The 17,379-nt window shown below is 39.8% G+C and overlaps 2 protein-coding genes across 4 annotated transcripts in view; one reads left to right on the forward strand and one right to left on the reverse strand.

The window, feature by feature from the left end:
* The window catches only part of rsph14 (radial spoke head 14 homolog), a 781,437-nt gene that overhangs the window by 21,527 nt on the left and 742,531 nt on the right, over positions 1-17,379 (forward strand). The gene's annotated exons all lie outside the window — the stretch shown is intronic.
* gnaz (guanine nucleotide binding protein (G protein), alpha z polypeptide) overlaps positions 14,107-17,379 on the reverse strand; it is a 304,042-nt gene continuing 300,769 nt past the window's right edge. For all 3 annotated transcript variants that reach the window (XM_063040924.1, XM_063040921.1, XM_063040922.1), the window contains exon 3: positions 14,107-14,970. In XM_063040924.1, the coding sequence (XP_062896994.1) occupies positions 14,626-14,970 (345 nt within the window). In that variant the 3' untranslated portion in view covers positions 14,107-14,625. The remainder of the gene's footprint in view (positions 14,971-17,379) is intronic.

Genomic DNA, 17,379 nt, shown 5'->3' on the forward strand with positions numbered 1-17,379 from the left:
CCCGCTCTCCCCTTCCTTCTCTCCCCTTACCCCCTCCCCTCCTCCCCTCTCCCCTCCTCCCACTCTTCCCTCTCCCTTTCCTCCTGCCTCCTCCCTCCTCCTCCCTCCCTCTCCTCCAGCTCCTCCTCCCTCCCCTCTCCTCCTCCTCCCTCCCCCTCCTCCTCCTCCCACCCTCCTCCTCCACTCTCTAACCTCCTCCCCCTCCCCTTCTCCCTCCTCCCCACTCATCCCCCTCTCCCCCCTTCCCTCTCTTCCCCCTCTCCCTCACTCCCCCTCTAGAAGTTATTTGCCTGGCAGCAGGCCTCAGGCTCTTCCACCTCCTCTCTGCAGGCCATCTCATCATTGTTGGTGATGAGCCCTACTACTGTCGTGTCATTGGCAAACTTGACAGTGGGATTACTCAGGTGAATCATGTGTCAGCAGTGTGTATAGCAGTCGGCTCAGTACACAGTCCTGGGGGCACCTGTGTTGAGAATGATGGAGAGGGAGGAGTGGTTGTGCATGGTGACTATCTGACACCCAGTTGCACAAGGAGCAGGCATTTGTTTACCAAGGTCTGTGGGACAATAGTATTGAATGCTGAACTGAAATCTAGAAACAGCATTTTGACATAAGACAGTAGTTTCTAGGTGTGTCAGGGCTAGGTGCATGACAGATGCTATGGCATCTGTTGTTGTGCATTTCTGTCAGTAAGCATATTGGTGAGTGTTGGTAAGCATATTCCTTGCACAATTTGTGAAATTGAGATAAATTTTTCAGAAATATCACAGTGGAGGTTTGTAGATAGAATCATGCACTAAAACAAACATAAGAGGTAATCATTAGCCACTTATTGAAAATATTTTTAATTGCAGACATCCCACCTCTCCTGGAAGTTCTGGGAGTCTCTCGCATATTGATAGTGGCTCCCTGGTGCCTGGAAATTATATACAATATCCTGGAAATTGAGTTTTTGGAGAGGGAGAGTGAGAGCGAGAGCGAGCATCCTGATTAGTCTCTCTTCGTGCTAAGTAGACCTATCAGTTTTCTCCGTGGGCGGGCTTTACAGTCGACCTCAAAAATAACGACAGTGTTTCTCGCTGCACTCTTTGCAACAGTGACTTTTCTACTGCCCATGGTGGGTTCAAATGTAGAAGATACGTTGAGGTGAGTTTAACAGGTGTCATTTGTTCATTATGTGATGAAAGAGGGTTACAAACAGTACACATAGATTAAGATGTTAACTGTCCTGTGCTGGCACCAGTGGGATCAACAGTTGATCTGCCACCTGTCTTCAGGAGAAAGAGAGATAAGGAAGACAATGGAGCAGGATTTGGAAATGTTAATGAAGAGAAGAGAGAGTTTAACGGAAGGAGACACCGGTCTGAGAACTGTCAAGATCGGCTCCTGTTTGAACCCTGAACTGTTTGAAGTGTGATGGACAAGCGATACCCCAGCAGGGGGATAAAAAGGGACAGGTTCGCTAAGGCAGGACACACGACACCACGAGGTAATGAGACCCTGGAAGCGGTGCGCCTCCCACAAGTCGGTGGGAGTTTTGGAGGGCTGATCACGGGACCAAGCCATAGACACACAGGGTGGAAAGGTACGATCGGTGGGAACCTGGTGTGTGTCCGCCCTTGCCTGGGTGCCAGGTTCACTGCAGAGGAATGATCGTATCTAAAACGGAGGGGTCACAGTCGGTGACCTCGGAAGACATTACAAAGGGCTCGCCCGAAAGCTGACTGTGAGAAATATCGAAGGTCTGTTTGGAATCCGATTTGAATATTCATTCGCTCTCTCTCTCTCTCTCCCATGGCGACAGCGATTACTGCGAACTGAACTAAACTGAACTCTGTCACTTTGAAACTGGTCATTTACCCCTAGACGACGATAGAGCTTGATTGACCCTATTATCCTAGTTCTGTGTACATGTGTGTTTATTCATTGCTAACCTGTTGCATTTATATCCTTACTATTAGAGTACTGTGTTGCTTATTTCTTTAATAAGACTTTCTTAGTTCCAGTAATCCAGACTCCAACTGAGTGATCCATTTCTGCATTTCTGCTGGTTTGGCAACCCAGTTACAGGGTACGTAACAATTAGCATAGCTAATGTTATTTAAACTAGCTGGCTAGCTGCTAAGGAGCTACTCTATTGATGTTCTATGTGATGAGACCAAACTCCCTGTAGATTTGCTTAAAGTTGTAATAGAATAAACATGATAATATAAGTACATATTTTAATGTCACATTTTCTGCATATACCCAACTTGGTTTACAGATTAGACAAAATCACTAAACAAAGTATTACATACACCCTTGGAGGTCGACTGCAGGATGGGGGGGATATGGGGTCGTGGGGGGCAGGGCTGCTACCTCCCTGAAATGAGTTTTTGCAGGGTGAGATGTCTGTGTAATTGCCATGCTAATCGCAGCGAAGTCAGATTAGCCATCTGCCTAGGTCAGGCCTTCCCTCTAAAGTTAGTTGCCAGAGAAGAACGACACTTATAAGAGAGGCTACTGTGACCCCAAGAGTCATTGAGTGTCCTGCAGAAGTCAGTGGCTGCAACTGGAGATGAAGTTCATGGCTCCACAGTCACTAAGGCCATGCACAAAAGGGCATTTATGGAAGAGTGGCAAGGAAGTATCGCTGTGATGATTGTACTTTCTAGTACCAATTGTTTGGCGACAATAAAGTATAAAGGAAGAAGCCCTGGCTAAAAAAAGCATATCCTTGCCTGTAAAGACCTTGCAAAGTGATAATTAGAAGATACTGTAAAGATGTGGAATAAGGTCTTGTGGTCAGATGAGACTAAAGTAGAACTTTTTGGTTTAAGCTGTACATCTAATACTGCACATAAGACAGGTTACATTATCCTGACTGTAAAGTATGCTGGAGGTAGCGTAGCATCATGCAATAGCGATGCTTTTCAGCAACAGGGAACTGAAAGTCTGGTCAGGATTAATGAGAAGATAAATGCTGCTAAATACAGAGAGATCCTGGATAAAAATTTTGTTAGCCTCTGCCAGAAAGTCTAAAGTTCATCTTTACAGGACAACAACCCAAAGCACACTGCCAGAGCAGCCTTGGAGTGCCTTAAACTGAAGAAAATTGATGTCCTTGAGTGGCCCAGTCAGGATCCTGACCTTAACCTGATCAAACATCTCTGGCAAGACCTCAAGATTGCTGTTGAGTGCTGCTCCCCAACTAACCTGGCACAGCTTGAGCAAGTTTGCAAGGAGGAATGAGCAAATCACGTTGTGCAAAGCTAATAGAGACTAATCCGAAAGACTTCTGACTGTAATAGCTATGAGAGGTGGTTGAACTAAGTACCAAAAAAAGGGAGATGAATACTTTCGAACTCCTGACTTTCAGTTTTTGAATTATTATTTTTTCATGCTTTACTATTTCCCCTTGGGCTCTACTGTGAAAACGGAGCATGTGATTCACAAATAAAAATTATCAGTTAAATCGATCTAAATCTCAAATTATAATACTCATTTATGTGAACAAAGGGTTAGTGGCTATTCTCAAAATAAATCCTTGAAAAGTCCAAAAGGAAAGAATTAAGTACAAAGTTTAGCAAAGGTGAAATAAACAGTTATTCATGTAGCAACTAATAAGTAGTCATTTTACTGAATCTAAATATTCCTGAGCCTGGAGAATGGAACGGAATCATTTTTGCGATCCATGTTGCAGTGTAATTCTGAGCTTCACCGGAGACTGCAAAGAAAGTTTAAAATCTTTTTTGTAGAATTCTGACATGACGTTTCTGAACTTAACACGTTCCTTCATAATATCTGCTGAGAAATCTTCAACGATTCTAATCTTTTTTTTATATTAAAGTCAATCATACCTTTCCAACGAGATTCACGAATTATACAGTCCTTTTTTTGAAACTCATGAAAAGCGATTAGCATTGAACGAAGTTTGCTTGTAAGCATTCTGTTTGCAGGTATTCTATGTGCTCAGTCGATCATTGGTGTCGATTTTATAATATCAGGAAATAGCTGAACCAGAAGGTTTGCGAAAAATTCCGTAGGACGATCACCTTTAGTTAACTCTTCAAGACCAAGAATTCATACGTTATTCCTTCTGCTTCTGTTTTCTAAATCAATAATCTTCTGTCTTAGTTCGTCGTTAACCTTGGATTGTTTTCCAAAAAGCTTTTGCAGGTCATCCATTTTCTCATCCAGAATCGACAGGATTTCATTCTCTTTTATTCGTTTATTGTGCTCAGTTAGGGTTTCTTGAATGGAATCCAGTTTTGTGCTTAATTGCTTAATTTCAAAGCCAAGTTGTTGAAACTCTTCAGAGGATTCCTTTCTGAATCGCTGAAATTCCTCGGAGGATTCTTTTCTAAATCGCTGCAATTCCTCGGAGGATTCTTTTCTGAATTGCTGCAATTCCTCGGACGCTTCTTTTCTGTGGTTTTGCATCAATTCAATAATAGAATCCAAAGATGTAGAAGAATCTTCATCTTTTTTACCTTTAGCCATTCTCGTAGTCATAGTGTCAGCTCAGGCTGGAAAGTAGGAAAAGTAAACTAGGAGCTGCTGTAAAATGCTGTTATTCCATCCACCGCCAACAGGAAGTCCTGACCCTCCATTTCCAAAATAAGTTTGGCATGTATTGGGCCTGCTTCCATCTAGGATGAGTATAAATATTTTCCTTTTGGAACTCTCCTGGTGATAAGGTTGAGGAAGCCTTCAGAAGCAACAGATGGTTGGGTGTTAGGGCTTCCAAGTCATTGGGATCAGAAGATGATGTAGTAATTGGATGGTCATTGATAATAGCCTATACTTTGCAAAGTTTTGTGAAAACCCTCTTCGTCAAGGTTCTGTACCTATGTAGTGGAATTGAGGAGCTTTTGCAGAGACCTGATCAATCCCTCCCATGCTCCCCCCATGGTGTGAGCCAGTTATGAGCTTAAACATCCATTTAATTCCTTTCTGAAGAAGGATATCACTGATCTGCAAATGGTTTCACTTCTGAATGGCTTCTCTCAACTCATGCTCAACTCCAACAAAATTGGTCGCATTATCAGAGCACAGTTCATGAACCTGTCCTCGTCTTGCTAAGAAGCGTTGAAGTGCATTAATGAAGGAATCTGTGTCTAATGAAAATGCCACTTCAATGTGAACAAATTGTATAACTAGACAGGTAATTATGAACCCATACCTCTTCACTGTACTCCTGTCCTTTACTTCAAAAAGTCCAAAGTAGTCTACTCTTACTCATGTAAATGGTGGTTCATCTGGAAAGGTCCTGTCCAGAGGTAGATCTACCCTGTGCTGGCATCCTGGAGCTGCATGCAACTGTTCACAAACAAACACATTTAGACAGGATTCTTCTTATAGCTGTACTGACGCCTAGAATCCAGTATCTTTGGCACAGCCTGGACAACATGTGGTTATGGTCATCATATCCCACCTCTTGGTGTACATGCCTTAGAAGGATGTCTGATATATGGAGATTCTTTGCCAGTATAATAGGATGCTTAGATTTGTAAGACATGGCTGCCCTATTAATCCGTCCACCAACTCTCAAGACACCATCTTCAAATACTGATTAAGCTTGAAAATATCGCTCATCCTTTTCACAATTTATCCCCTTTCCAAACTTGAGAATTCATCTGGAAACCCCTCTCTTTGGCATAACCTAAAGATCTCTGTTTCACCCTTTCTGAGCTCCTTCACTGAGAGACAAGCTCGGCTGATCTAACTTTGATTTTTTTATCTCTCCCTCTCCCCCCCTCTCCCCCTCTCTCCTCCTCCCCCTCTCTCCCCTCTCTCCCCCTCCCCTCTCTCCCTCTCCCCCTCTCCCCCTCCCCCTTTCCCCCTCCCCCTCTCCCCTCCCCTTTCCCCCTCCCCCTTTCCCCCTCTCCCCCTTTCCTCCCCTCCCCCTCTCCCCCTCCCCCCTCACACTGTCACACTCTCACACTCTCCCCTTCTCCCCCTCTGACTAAGAAACAAGAGCAGGTTCTTAAATCTAAGAATCCAGGTCACTGTCTTCCTCAAATGGGCCAAAGATGAGAAATGATGGATTATACTTGTTACCGCATTTGCCTCCTCTTTAGTCTGCATGGCATTCATTGTAACACACCTCTTGACTTCTGGATCATCTAGTACAGGGATTCCCATCCTTTTTCATGCCATTAACTGAGGGGTCCGTGCACCACAGGTTGGGAACCCTTGAATTAGCTAGAGTTTTCCAGAACAATTGGGATTCACAGGCAATTCCCTTTTAGGCTGAAGAAGATACTGAAGCCCTGTCACCCGTTTCTCATTCTTCAGGAATGCTTCCATCTTCAACCCTCGAGGCCACACCTGCTAGATTTCTTGAAGTGTTTACATACCTCCATTGTGATGCCTGTGAGACCTTAAGAATTTTTGATACCCTGTTTCCAACAAAGGTTCAGAATCTGGAAGTTTCATTCTTGATATACGTTAGTGCTAAAGTACTATTAGTTCAAAAAACAGTCATGAAGCTACATGTACAACGCCTTCCTCCACAATGTGTCCATTGGGTTTGCCACCATAGCAGCAGTGAGCTCCACATGAGGGATGGAAACTGACTTCAACGGAGTTATTCTAGATTTTCCCATGATAAAAACACTGTGCACCTGAGAGCATGTGTTGTGCAACAATAGGTAGGTCACTGCTCCATAGCCATCTTTGCTTACATCTGTAAAGTGGTGTAACTGTGCAGCTGTAACTTCTTCAAAATCCATAGGCTTCAAACATCTAACAACCCTGAAGCCAGAGTTCTTCCAGCCAGCTTGTCCATTTATAAGCAACTGATGCTGGTACAGTGTCATCCCACTCAAGCTCGTTCCTATATAGACCTTGAGGGGTCTTCTTAGCAGATAGTACCACCAGACTCAAGATTCCTAAAGGATCATAGATGGAATTAACTGTGGAGAAGATCCCCAATCTATAGAGATAGAGGATCAGCACTTCTTGCTGTTTGTGCCAAAGTGCGCATGGTAAAAACATATACCTGACATTGTTTGCTTTGGAGCTACAGCTATGAGTCTGCTACAGGCTCTGCTGACAGAGCTCATTGAGACAGGAAAAGGAGGATGAATGGTGCACCTCTGCCTGGCTGAATGTAGACCATCAGCCATTTTAGCAAGCTCCCTATATTCCTTTACGGATATATTAGTGAGGGCTGTGTGAACTGCTCAAGTATTTGTTGCAAAAAGAGTTTTTAAAAAATTAAACAAGGTTGGTGCTTTCCCAGGAGAGACAGCATGTGGTCTATTAGTTCTGAAGGCCTGTGTCACCCAGGCCAGGCAAGGAGAGTATATATTTTACATGCTCAGACTCAAATGGTCCAAAAGTCTGTAATAGGTGAGTTTTCAGAGTGACATATTTATCATATGCAGGTGGGTCTTCTAGGAGACTCACTACTCTGGCTGCAGTGGAACTAGTTAGTGATGTTATGATGTAGTAAAATTTGGTATTGTCCATGGTGATTTTTTGCAGTCAGAACTGGGCTACTGCCTGTTCAAACCATGTGGTTGCGTGATGCTCCCAAAACTCCGGCAACTTCAAAGTGACTGTGTTGGTTGACATCTTGTTGAATATCTCTGGAATTGTCTGAGATCGTCGGGGTCACCACTGAAGGTGAATAAAACACGCGAGAGTCATTTTATATGCTTAACAAAAGCCATATATCCCTTTACTTCCATTACAAACAAACTGAAAGCACTTTACATTGACCACATTATTTTAGACACTGTCTCTTAAAGTAAACACAACAACTGAGTGATGGGTGAATTATGTCGAACAGTTTCTATTATGAACAATGTGTGTCATCTGTCACCATTTACATTACTTTACAACCTTATAGAAGTTTATAAAATCATGAGGAGTATGGATAAGGTGGACAGTCATAGTTTTCTCCCTAGGGTTGGGGAATCCAAAATTATAGGGTGTAGATACAGGAAAAAAGAAGAGAGATTTAAGGGAGACTTAAGAGATAACTTCTTCACACAGAGGTTTGTGAGTACCTGGAATGAGCTACCATAGGAAGTGATTGAAGTGAGTAAATTGTAACATTTAAGAGGCATTTGCAAAGGTACATGAAGGGAAGGGACTTGGAGGGTTATGGGCTGAATGCAGACAACTTCTACTTGCAGGAAGGATTCTGTGGTCTACATGGACTAATTGGGCTGAAGGGTCCATTACTCTATGACTCTAGGTTGCTTCTTAGCTTCTGATAATCTAAAAAAGAAACAATCCAAGCTTGTCCAGCTGCTTCTTATGACTAACACTGTCTAATCCGGGCAACATCCTGCTGGGTGTCTTCTGCACTTCCTCCAAAGTCTGCACGTTCTTTCTATTATGCTGCAGCCAGAACTGCTTATATACTCCAAATACGACCTAACTAAAGATTTATACAGGTGTAACCTTTCTGCTCAGTGGCCCAATAAATGTAAGTAGCCTGTATGCCTTCTTTACCTCCCTATCTACTCCAGCTTTTTGGGTGCGTTGCTTTCTACCTGTGTTGCTATTTCTAGCTAGCTATGGACTTGCACCCCAAAATTCTTCTGTTTATCAATACTCCTAAGGGCTTCTTTCCTTTCAAACTATTTTTCTTCTACGGTATATTCGAAGAGTGGAGGTTCCCATTAACATTTTTAGATATATTTTGTACAAAAGCCATTTCTAATGCTGGTAGGACATAGTATTTCGTTTTAATCTTACATGCGAAATCATTAGAAGTTTTGCATTACTGTTTTCACTACCTTTGGGGGATGGATACTCATTTACTTTCACAGTGGCTTCCTCCCACTGCTATTTTTATCCTGATTGAAAGATTCCTGGTCTCTTCTGTTTATAGATTTTTTTTGCTGCACTTGTCAACTAAGGTTTCTTGTCCTGCATCAGAAAAAAAGGACATGCTCATGTTGCACCATGTGCTTTAGTAGGCTACAATTGCCCCTGCAATGTCTTTTGTTGTGTAGTACAGCCATACCTTACCTGTTGATTGGTTTCCAGTAGTCCAAACTGGCTTGAAATGGTGCTAGCCATTTTGCAAAATTTTATGAGTGTTTATACAAGGTCAAATGAGCATAATTAATCATGTATTATTATCCCAACACAATTCTCCAGCATGGTCTGTTTAGCCTCTTTTAGCACAAAATCAGCAGAAAATTGGACATAAAAACAGAATGATGGAAATGAACTGCAGGTCAGCTGGCATGTGTGGAAAGCATGTCAGAGTTAATGTTCAGGTTAGTTACCTTTCATCCGAATTGGCCAGATATTAAGCTGTCATTTCCCAGATTCTGTCTCACTTACTGATTCAGGGTGATTTTGTCCAATAAATCTTATGTATTTCTGTTTTGATCCTATTTTCTCTCCTTCAATTTCTTCCCACCAAGCCCCATAACACTTTTGACACACTTTGCCAGTTTCCCTAACCATTCCAGTTTCAGCATGAATGTTCAATCTGTACAAAATCAGAATAGTAAATAATGGTAATTTTAAAAAAGTCATGATTATTTTTATAGGGTAAGCAAAATTATCACAAAATAGAACTGCGATAATATATGCTGGTACTGAAATTCAAGAGCAATGGCATTGAAGGCATACAGGGAGAATGTAATAATTGTGAATTAAACTTCTTATTTATGACATCCTTGGATCCTGAGATTATTCCACTGAATTTTTGCAGCTATGGTATATTTTCTTTCTATCATATGACTTTGTATTTTCTTTTAGATTTACTTTCGGCTAGCAAACGTGTTAATAGCAAAATTGCCATAAGTGAAAGCATAGGACATAACATCCTACCTAATGTACTTTTACTTAGAACACTTGGAAGTGCATACAGTGGTAGACATAATTAATATCTTATTGGTTTTGTGAGGTGAGAATATAGAGTACAACATGGAATGCATTGCCTACAGACTGGAACAAGAGTTTTGTCCGTGTGAATTAAAGATTTTATTTAAGGGAGCTAATATGTTTTTGACTTTTGAACTATATATAATGAATAGATTTATGCTAAAATTTTTAAAGTTATTCACTCATCTCTGTATGTTATTGAATGAGATTGTTATTGCTGAAGCAGAAGTGGCTACCATATCTCTGAATCCTAACTTGCTTCACATTATTTTAATATATAGGCATATATAGGCTATCTGACCATTTGGAAATCCTGATTCTTTGGCATCAGCTCACCTTGTTTTGTTTGCTGTGCTCTTCACTGCTCGCTTTCACCTGACTCACTAGATCAAGTTTCTTGAACTCATTTTTGATTCCCCAGAGTCCTGGTTCTCCTCACTTCCTTCTGGTTTCTGCTTCCTTCCTTCCAGCTCACTGGGTCCCCACTCTGATGCTCTTTTCTGATTCTCACACTGAGTGGTTCTCATTATTACTGGGTCCCAGCTTCTTGTCTCTCTTTAAGCTGATCAGCCTCCCATTTCTTGCACTCCCTTTATATTTATCAGGTGCATTGGGAACTTTACTATAAATCAGCATAACATTGAAGAAAGTGAATGAAAATGTTTTGGGGTTTTAAAGGAGTATTGGAATAATATATAATATTTTGGAAAATCTACTAAACCAGCACCACCAAAGCTCTGCGTGTTCCAAGTATCAGAGTTTTACTGTATGTATTTTAGAATGAGATTTTTATTGTAGGTTTATAATTGGAAAGTGCTATTCAGACTGCTTAGCAGTGCAGCTCAAAGGTCAAAAGTTATTTGAACTGATCTAATGATTTGCTAACCTAGCACTGTCAGTACAAAATATTTCCAATAAAAGTGAAATTTACCTTCAAATTTTCATTTAATTTCCTGGCACTTACTGCATGAAAATCAGTGCTTACATTCCATTACACCTTTGTTTTTAGCAGTATATACTTCATTGACAAGGGTACATTTTGAAAACACCTTCATTAAGTAGAGCCTAAAGAACATCAAGGAGTATTTAAAGAATTGGGGGTCCAGGTTGTGAAAATCTTGAAGAACCAGAATTTAATTTAAGGGTACAGAAGATCTATGAAAAGTACCATAGTCATGAAAATGTTGATTTAAATATATAGTCATAAAATTAACAAATCTCAAGCAGAATTATTTATCAGAAAATATACTTCACATTGATCTGATCAGATTCCAATCAGAATCTAAAAATGATTTCTTCAATCATTTTCTCTATTTTAGAAGAAGACAAATATCTGTTTATAAATAAAATATGACAGATTCCAAATGGTCACAGATGATCAAATAATTTTCACATGACAGTGATTGCTGTGCTACTGAAATAGCATTAGAATTGTTTTGCAGACATCCCACCCTGCAAAAACTCATTTCCGGGAGGTAGCATCATCAATTTGCGGGAGATTCCCGGAACCTCCAGGAGAGGTATGATGTCTGCAATAGAGTAGCTCCTTAGCAGCTAGCCAGCTAGTTTAAATAATGTTAGCTATGCTAATGAACGAATGACACCTGTTAAACTCACCTCAACATGTCTTTTACATTTTAACCCACCATGGGCAATAGAAAAATCACTGTTGCAAACAGCGCAGCGAGCAACACTGTCATTATTTTGACCCTTATTAGGCAGGAGTACGCTTTAGGGTAGTCTGGGATTACATACATTTTATATTTTGTTTTTTTGGAACAATCTCCCATGGCGCGCTCTCGCTCGTGCTTTCTCTCTCTCTCTCTCATGGTTGCTCTCGCGCTCTTGCTTGCTCTCTCACTTGCTCTCTTGCTCGTGCGCTGTCTCTCGTGGTCGTTCTCGCTTGCTTTCTCTCTTGCTCGCGTGCGCTCTCTCTCATGGTCGCTCTCTCGCTCGCTCTCAAAAGATTGATTTCCGTGATATTGCATATAATTTGCGGGCATCAGGGAGCCACTATTAATATGCGGGAGACTCCTGGAACTTCCGGGAGAGGTGGGATGTCTGGTTTTGCATCACTGGAATTCTAGTTGTAATGGGATATTCACTGCCTTTTTTTTTTACTGCTGGATCTCCTTTTTAGTTCTGTAGAGAGGATGGTTTGCTGCACACTTCCTGCACCATTGACCTCATTACACTATGGCCTTACCTTGAAATTCAAGTAGTTCCTCAAAGATCCAAGTTCAGTTAGTTATTAAAGAATAGTAGTGAAAATATAACTATCACTGAGTAGGCCTTGGAGAGATGATTGGCAATTAGAAAATTGTTGAAGAACTCAGCATCGTGATAGTCGTTTCCTTAAGCCTAACATCAATTTTCACATACCTTTTCTGGAAAGTGGCAATACTAGAGAGGACAGCTTGCATTCCGTGATACTCCTTCCTCTGATTGCTCCTGATCCTCCAGACCCAAGGTTCCATTTCTCCTAAATCCTTCCAATACTCCTTTTTTTCATTTCCCTAATTGCAGCCCCATCTTTCAACAATCCACAGCTTACCTGAATTCATTTGCTGACTCTTCAGTATAGAGTCAGAGGAGAAGAGACCTTTCTTCTTAGAGTATATGCAAAGTCTTATCTATCCTGCTTCTGGGTAACATAAGTGACATATGACTATTCTGCCCATAATTTTTAGCAGACTATGGAACATAAAATAGTGCAGAACAGGAACAGGCCATTCAGCCTGTGGTGTCTATGCCAAACATAATGCCAAATTAAACTAAGTCTCTTTTGCCTGCACATGATCCATATCCCTCCGTTCCCTGCATATTATCGTATTTAATAGCCTTTTAAATCTCACTATTATATTTGCTTCCACCACTACCCCAATTACCTGTCCCAGGCAGCTACCACTCTCTGTGTAACAAAAAAAACTCCCCCCTCTCCCCAACATCTCCCTTAATGCATCATATTTGACATTTCTACCCTGGGAAAAAGATTTTGACTGTCTATTCTATCTCGGCTATTCATAATTTTATAAACCTCTATTGGGTTTGTATTTATAAAATGTTTATATTTTTTTGAAATTTTAGTCCCTATTTTAACCATCTTGGTATATTTAATTTTATATCCAGCATTCTTTATACTTCTTTGAAAGCTAATTTAAAATGCCTCCCAGCATCCTTTCCATAGAATATTTGATGTGATTGATTGCTAAGCTAGCATGATGACATCACAGCTGTGGGGTGCCTATAGTCTTCTTGAATTTTTACAGCAGGAGGTAGGATGGAGAAACTTTCTCCACAGAGATTGCTGAAATTTTATGAGGATCTTGATTCCAGGTCAGTAGGAAGCATCATTGCTTTATCGACACAAAGAAAAGCAGTGTTCCTATTATATTGTGTTATTACTGATGTCTAAAAGAAAAACTGCGAGCAGATTATTTTCTTGAATTGGTGGGTACTTTGTTCTGTCTTCTTACCCTGCAAGTAGGGATGACAGTAGTTAACCTAAAATGATTTTTTTTCTAATTACCTATTTCATGTGTAGATATTGTTTTTACATTTTAAACAAATATTACAATGATTAATATCAAGAAATAAAATCTGTTTTTAAGTTCTTAGAGACAAATATTACTAAAGAAAATAATCTTCACAATGATGGATATCACACATTTTCCCACTAATAGCATAATTTACTTTATTTCATTTCTTAAAGTGAGCAGTGTTTAAAATTTGTCTCAAAGCCCTTAACTGAAGATTCATATACTAGACACTGTTTACGTGATTTTCATTTTAGTGTGTACTTTACATTTTTCTAATGTATTTACATACTTCTGTCATGTGAATGTTGCATGGAAAAATGAGAGAAAAATCAATGCTGTATGAGAGGCATTTCAGTTTTAGTTACAATGTGTTTTTTAGTAATGAAAAGGTTGTCATTATCACAGAAACCCAAACACCAAGTCAAGACAGGTTACTGCTGTGTTAATACAGTTTATAGATCAGCAGAACTTACTCATTTACTTCTCAGTGGTATTTAATTACCTCTATTTTCTAGCCCAAAAGCAAAAAGTCCACAGAGCACAGCTGTTTCCATAGTTTCCATGTTGTTCTTTTCGCTCTTCCCTGTAGTATTTCTGTACCGAATTGTGGAACTGGATCGATAAGACGTTTTCATTATAGTGTGATGTAAACTCAGTATCAGTTGTTTTGAAGAGTGGTGTGCAGTTCAGAACAAAAATGGAGGATGAAACATTTCACACATCAATTATATCAAGTAAATTAAATGTTTAATTTCTTTCCTTAAAAAACGTTTTGTTGAATTATTTCTTATTTACAAGGAGTCAAGTATTATATGACCCCCCCCTTTTTAAACCGAACTTGAAGAAAAGGACTGTTGCCTGTTTACGTTGACAAGTTATCTTTGACCTGCATACATTTAACTCAGCTTTTGATTTTATAGATTGCATGTATGATGTCTGGAATGGCAGAGAGTAAATAAACCATAGCTCAGTCACATCACATAAAAAGGAGAGGTTATTTCAGAGATCACAGTGTTTCTCATGATTCCATACTGGAACTCATGATACTGGATTGCAAATCACCAGAATTTTAGTGAATTCGTTAAGCAAATCAGTGCAGTAGTCAGACCTCATCCAGTTATCGTCACTGTGGTAATTTTCCTTGCCATTGTTTGGTGCCAGATCCAGCACTGTTCCTATTTAATTTTATTCTTGACCTCCCGAATCCTGAATGGATTTTGTTCTATATTAGATGGACAATTGTCTAGCAGAGCCCAATATATTTCAAGTTATTTTGAATTATCACATCAGTGACTGCATCAAAAACAAACTGAATGTTACTGGTGTCTGTAGCACAGGTAAAGTGGGAGTAGATTTCTTTAGTTTCCTTGTTGCGGTTCAGGTCCTCAAATTGCCGCTGAATGTAAACGGCAGCTTCTTCATATGTGTTTTGACCCTTGTATTCTGGGAAACACACCATCAATGGAATTCGTTTTATCTTTTCTGCAAGGAGATCTTTCTTGTTCAGAAACAGGATAAGTGAAGTGTTGATGAACCAGTTGTTGTTGCAGATAGAATCAAACAGACGCAAACTTTCAGCCATTCGACTCTGAAACAACAATTTAATATAATTATTAAAAATGGATGATATAGTTAGCAGAGAAGTACACACTGGGGTTGAAGTCCATCAAAGCAAAATACTGTGGATGCTGAAAATCTGTATTAGAATCAGAAACAAAATGGTAATACCCAGTATAATTAACCAACAACTGCGGAGAACAAGGATAAAATGTAACTAACTAGAGAAAAGACAAGTTTTAAGCTGAAGGGAAAGCAGTGAGACAAGGAGAAAACAAATAGATAAGATCTGCTATGGTGTGGAGGACCCAAGAAATTAAGTCACAAAGTGGGATAGTGCTCAGTGAAAGATGCTGATGATAGAATAAGTAAAGATATGAAGGTATTCTAAGCAAAGATATGGGAAGTCAAATCTAGGTAGGGCAGGGTCTTGGGAGTGTTGTAGAACAGAGGGATCTTGGAGTTCATGTACGTGGTTCTCTGAAAGTGGAGTCACAGGTGAAGAGTGTGGTGAAGAAGGCTTTGGCACTCTGTTCGTTATCAGTCAAGGCTCAGGGTATAAAGCACTGTTGAAGTATTGTGTTCAGCTTTGGTCACCTTGTTATAGGAGAAATATTATTAAACTGGAAAAACTTTAGAAATTATTTACGAGGATGTTGCCAGGAGTTGAGGGACTGAACTACAGGGAGAGGTTGGATAGGCTACGACTTCATTCCTTGGAGATTAAGAGAATGAGGGGTGATTTTTTAGAGGTGTACAAAATCATAAGGTGCACAGTTAGACTAAGTGCACTCGTCATTTTCACAGGATTGGGGAATCAAGAACTCCAGGCCAAAGGTTCAAGGTGAGGGGGAAAGATTAAATAGGAATTTAAGAGGTAACTGTTTTACACAAAGGGTGGTATGTATGTGGAGTGAGCTGCCAGAGGAAGTGGCTAAAGCAGATACAATGCAGTTGGACAAGTAAATGGAAAGGAAGGGTCTAGAAGGCAATGTGCCAAACTCTAGTAAATCGCACTAGCTGGGATGGACCCGTTGGGCTGAAGGGTCTGTTTCTGTGCTGTATCAAATATAGATGTGAATGGATGTAGGAGAATTATTTTTTGCAAGAAAAAACCTACAATGTATTCTAAAAACATAAACTAAACATGTGATAATGCCAATTGAATGACATATGCCAGTAATATTAAATCTGATGCTGAATGAACTGTTGTTGTTAGTGTTGAGGCTCAAAGGCTGCAATGTACCTAGTCATAATGCCAGTTATGTGCTCTAGGAAGCACAGCTCCTTGAAGATTATGACATATGGCGGTAAGAAGCGAAGGAGTTGAAGCAACAGGTTATTGAAACCTCATAATCGCTTTGGCAGTCTTAATGGAGGGGTTTCATTCAGTCACTTAATTTGTATTTGTAGAGACAAATGTAAAGACAACCAGTAAGAAGGTACAGTTTACTAAAATGATTCAGAAAAATCAATTGAAATTGGTCTTCAGTGGCCAGAAGTTCTGAAATGCACCCAAGATTTTCCTGTTTATCATTTTGTTGAGAAATTAAATTATTGCGTGTCTATAGTTGTTCACTGCAATCTTCCTTATTTGTTATTAGTTTACTGATTAATTATAGTTTAGTTTCACAAAACATCCTGACCAGTTTTGAGCTTTTCATTTATTACCACTATTATGTTGTGTAATTAAGTACTGTACTATTAATCCAGAGACCTGAACTAACAAATCACTGTTCAAATCCTGTTTATGGCAACTGTTGAATTTAAATTTAATTAAGTACAGTAATGTATTGATTTATGAATGCACGTGTGTCAGATTCTTGCCATTGATTCTTCGGAGTATGTGTCTGAGTTTTGAAGGTATTTTTTGCTGTAACAAACAGTATGCTACTCTTTGAGCACATGAATACATTATAGTAAAACACCCATTGAGCACTTTCTCAGCTTCCTACTAAACAAAATGATTTCCAGGAATACATCCCATTCATTGATCAAAGAATACAGATTTTAAAAGTTAGTCTCCTTTTTGGTGATCCTGAAATTATTAGGTTGTTAAAACATCTGGATTACTAATGTTCTTCATGGATGGAAATCTACCATCTTTATCTGTCTGACCATTCACAGCTGTCCCATTGGCAGGGTAAGTTTACCAGAGGTGACAGAACAGTGATATATAAGAAATAAACAAGTATTATAAACAAGCATCCACAGTATTGATTTTGCACCCCGTGAAGGCTCACAGGTATAATCAAGCCTGGAGATAAAATGGCATGTTGATAGTAGTTTTGGGTGTACCTAAGAATGAGGTGCTAATTTAGAGACATTGCAACAAAAGATTATATGCAAGCTAAACAAGAAAAGCAATAAGGAATAGATAAAAACTAAGTGATCTCACAACTAATAGATCAGGTCAAAACTATGTGTTCTTGTCACATTT

The sequence above is a fragment of the Mobula hypostoma genome, chromosome 2 (assembly GCF_963921235.1).
Source record: "Mobula hypostoma chromosome 2, sMobHyp1.1, whole genome shotgun sequence".
NCBI classification, from domain to species: Eukaryota; Metazoa; Chordata; class Chondrichthyes; order Myliobatiformes; family Myliobatidae; genus Mobula; species Mobula hypostoma.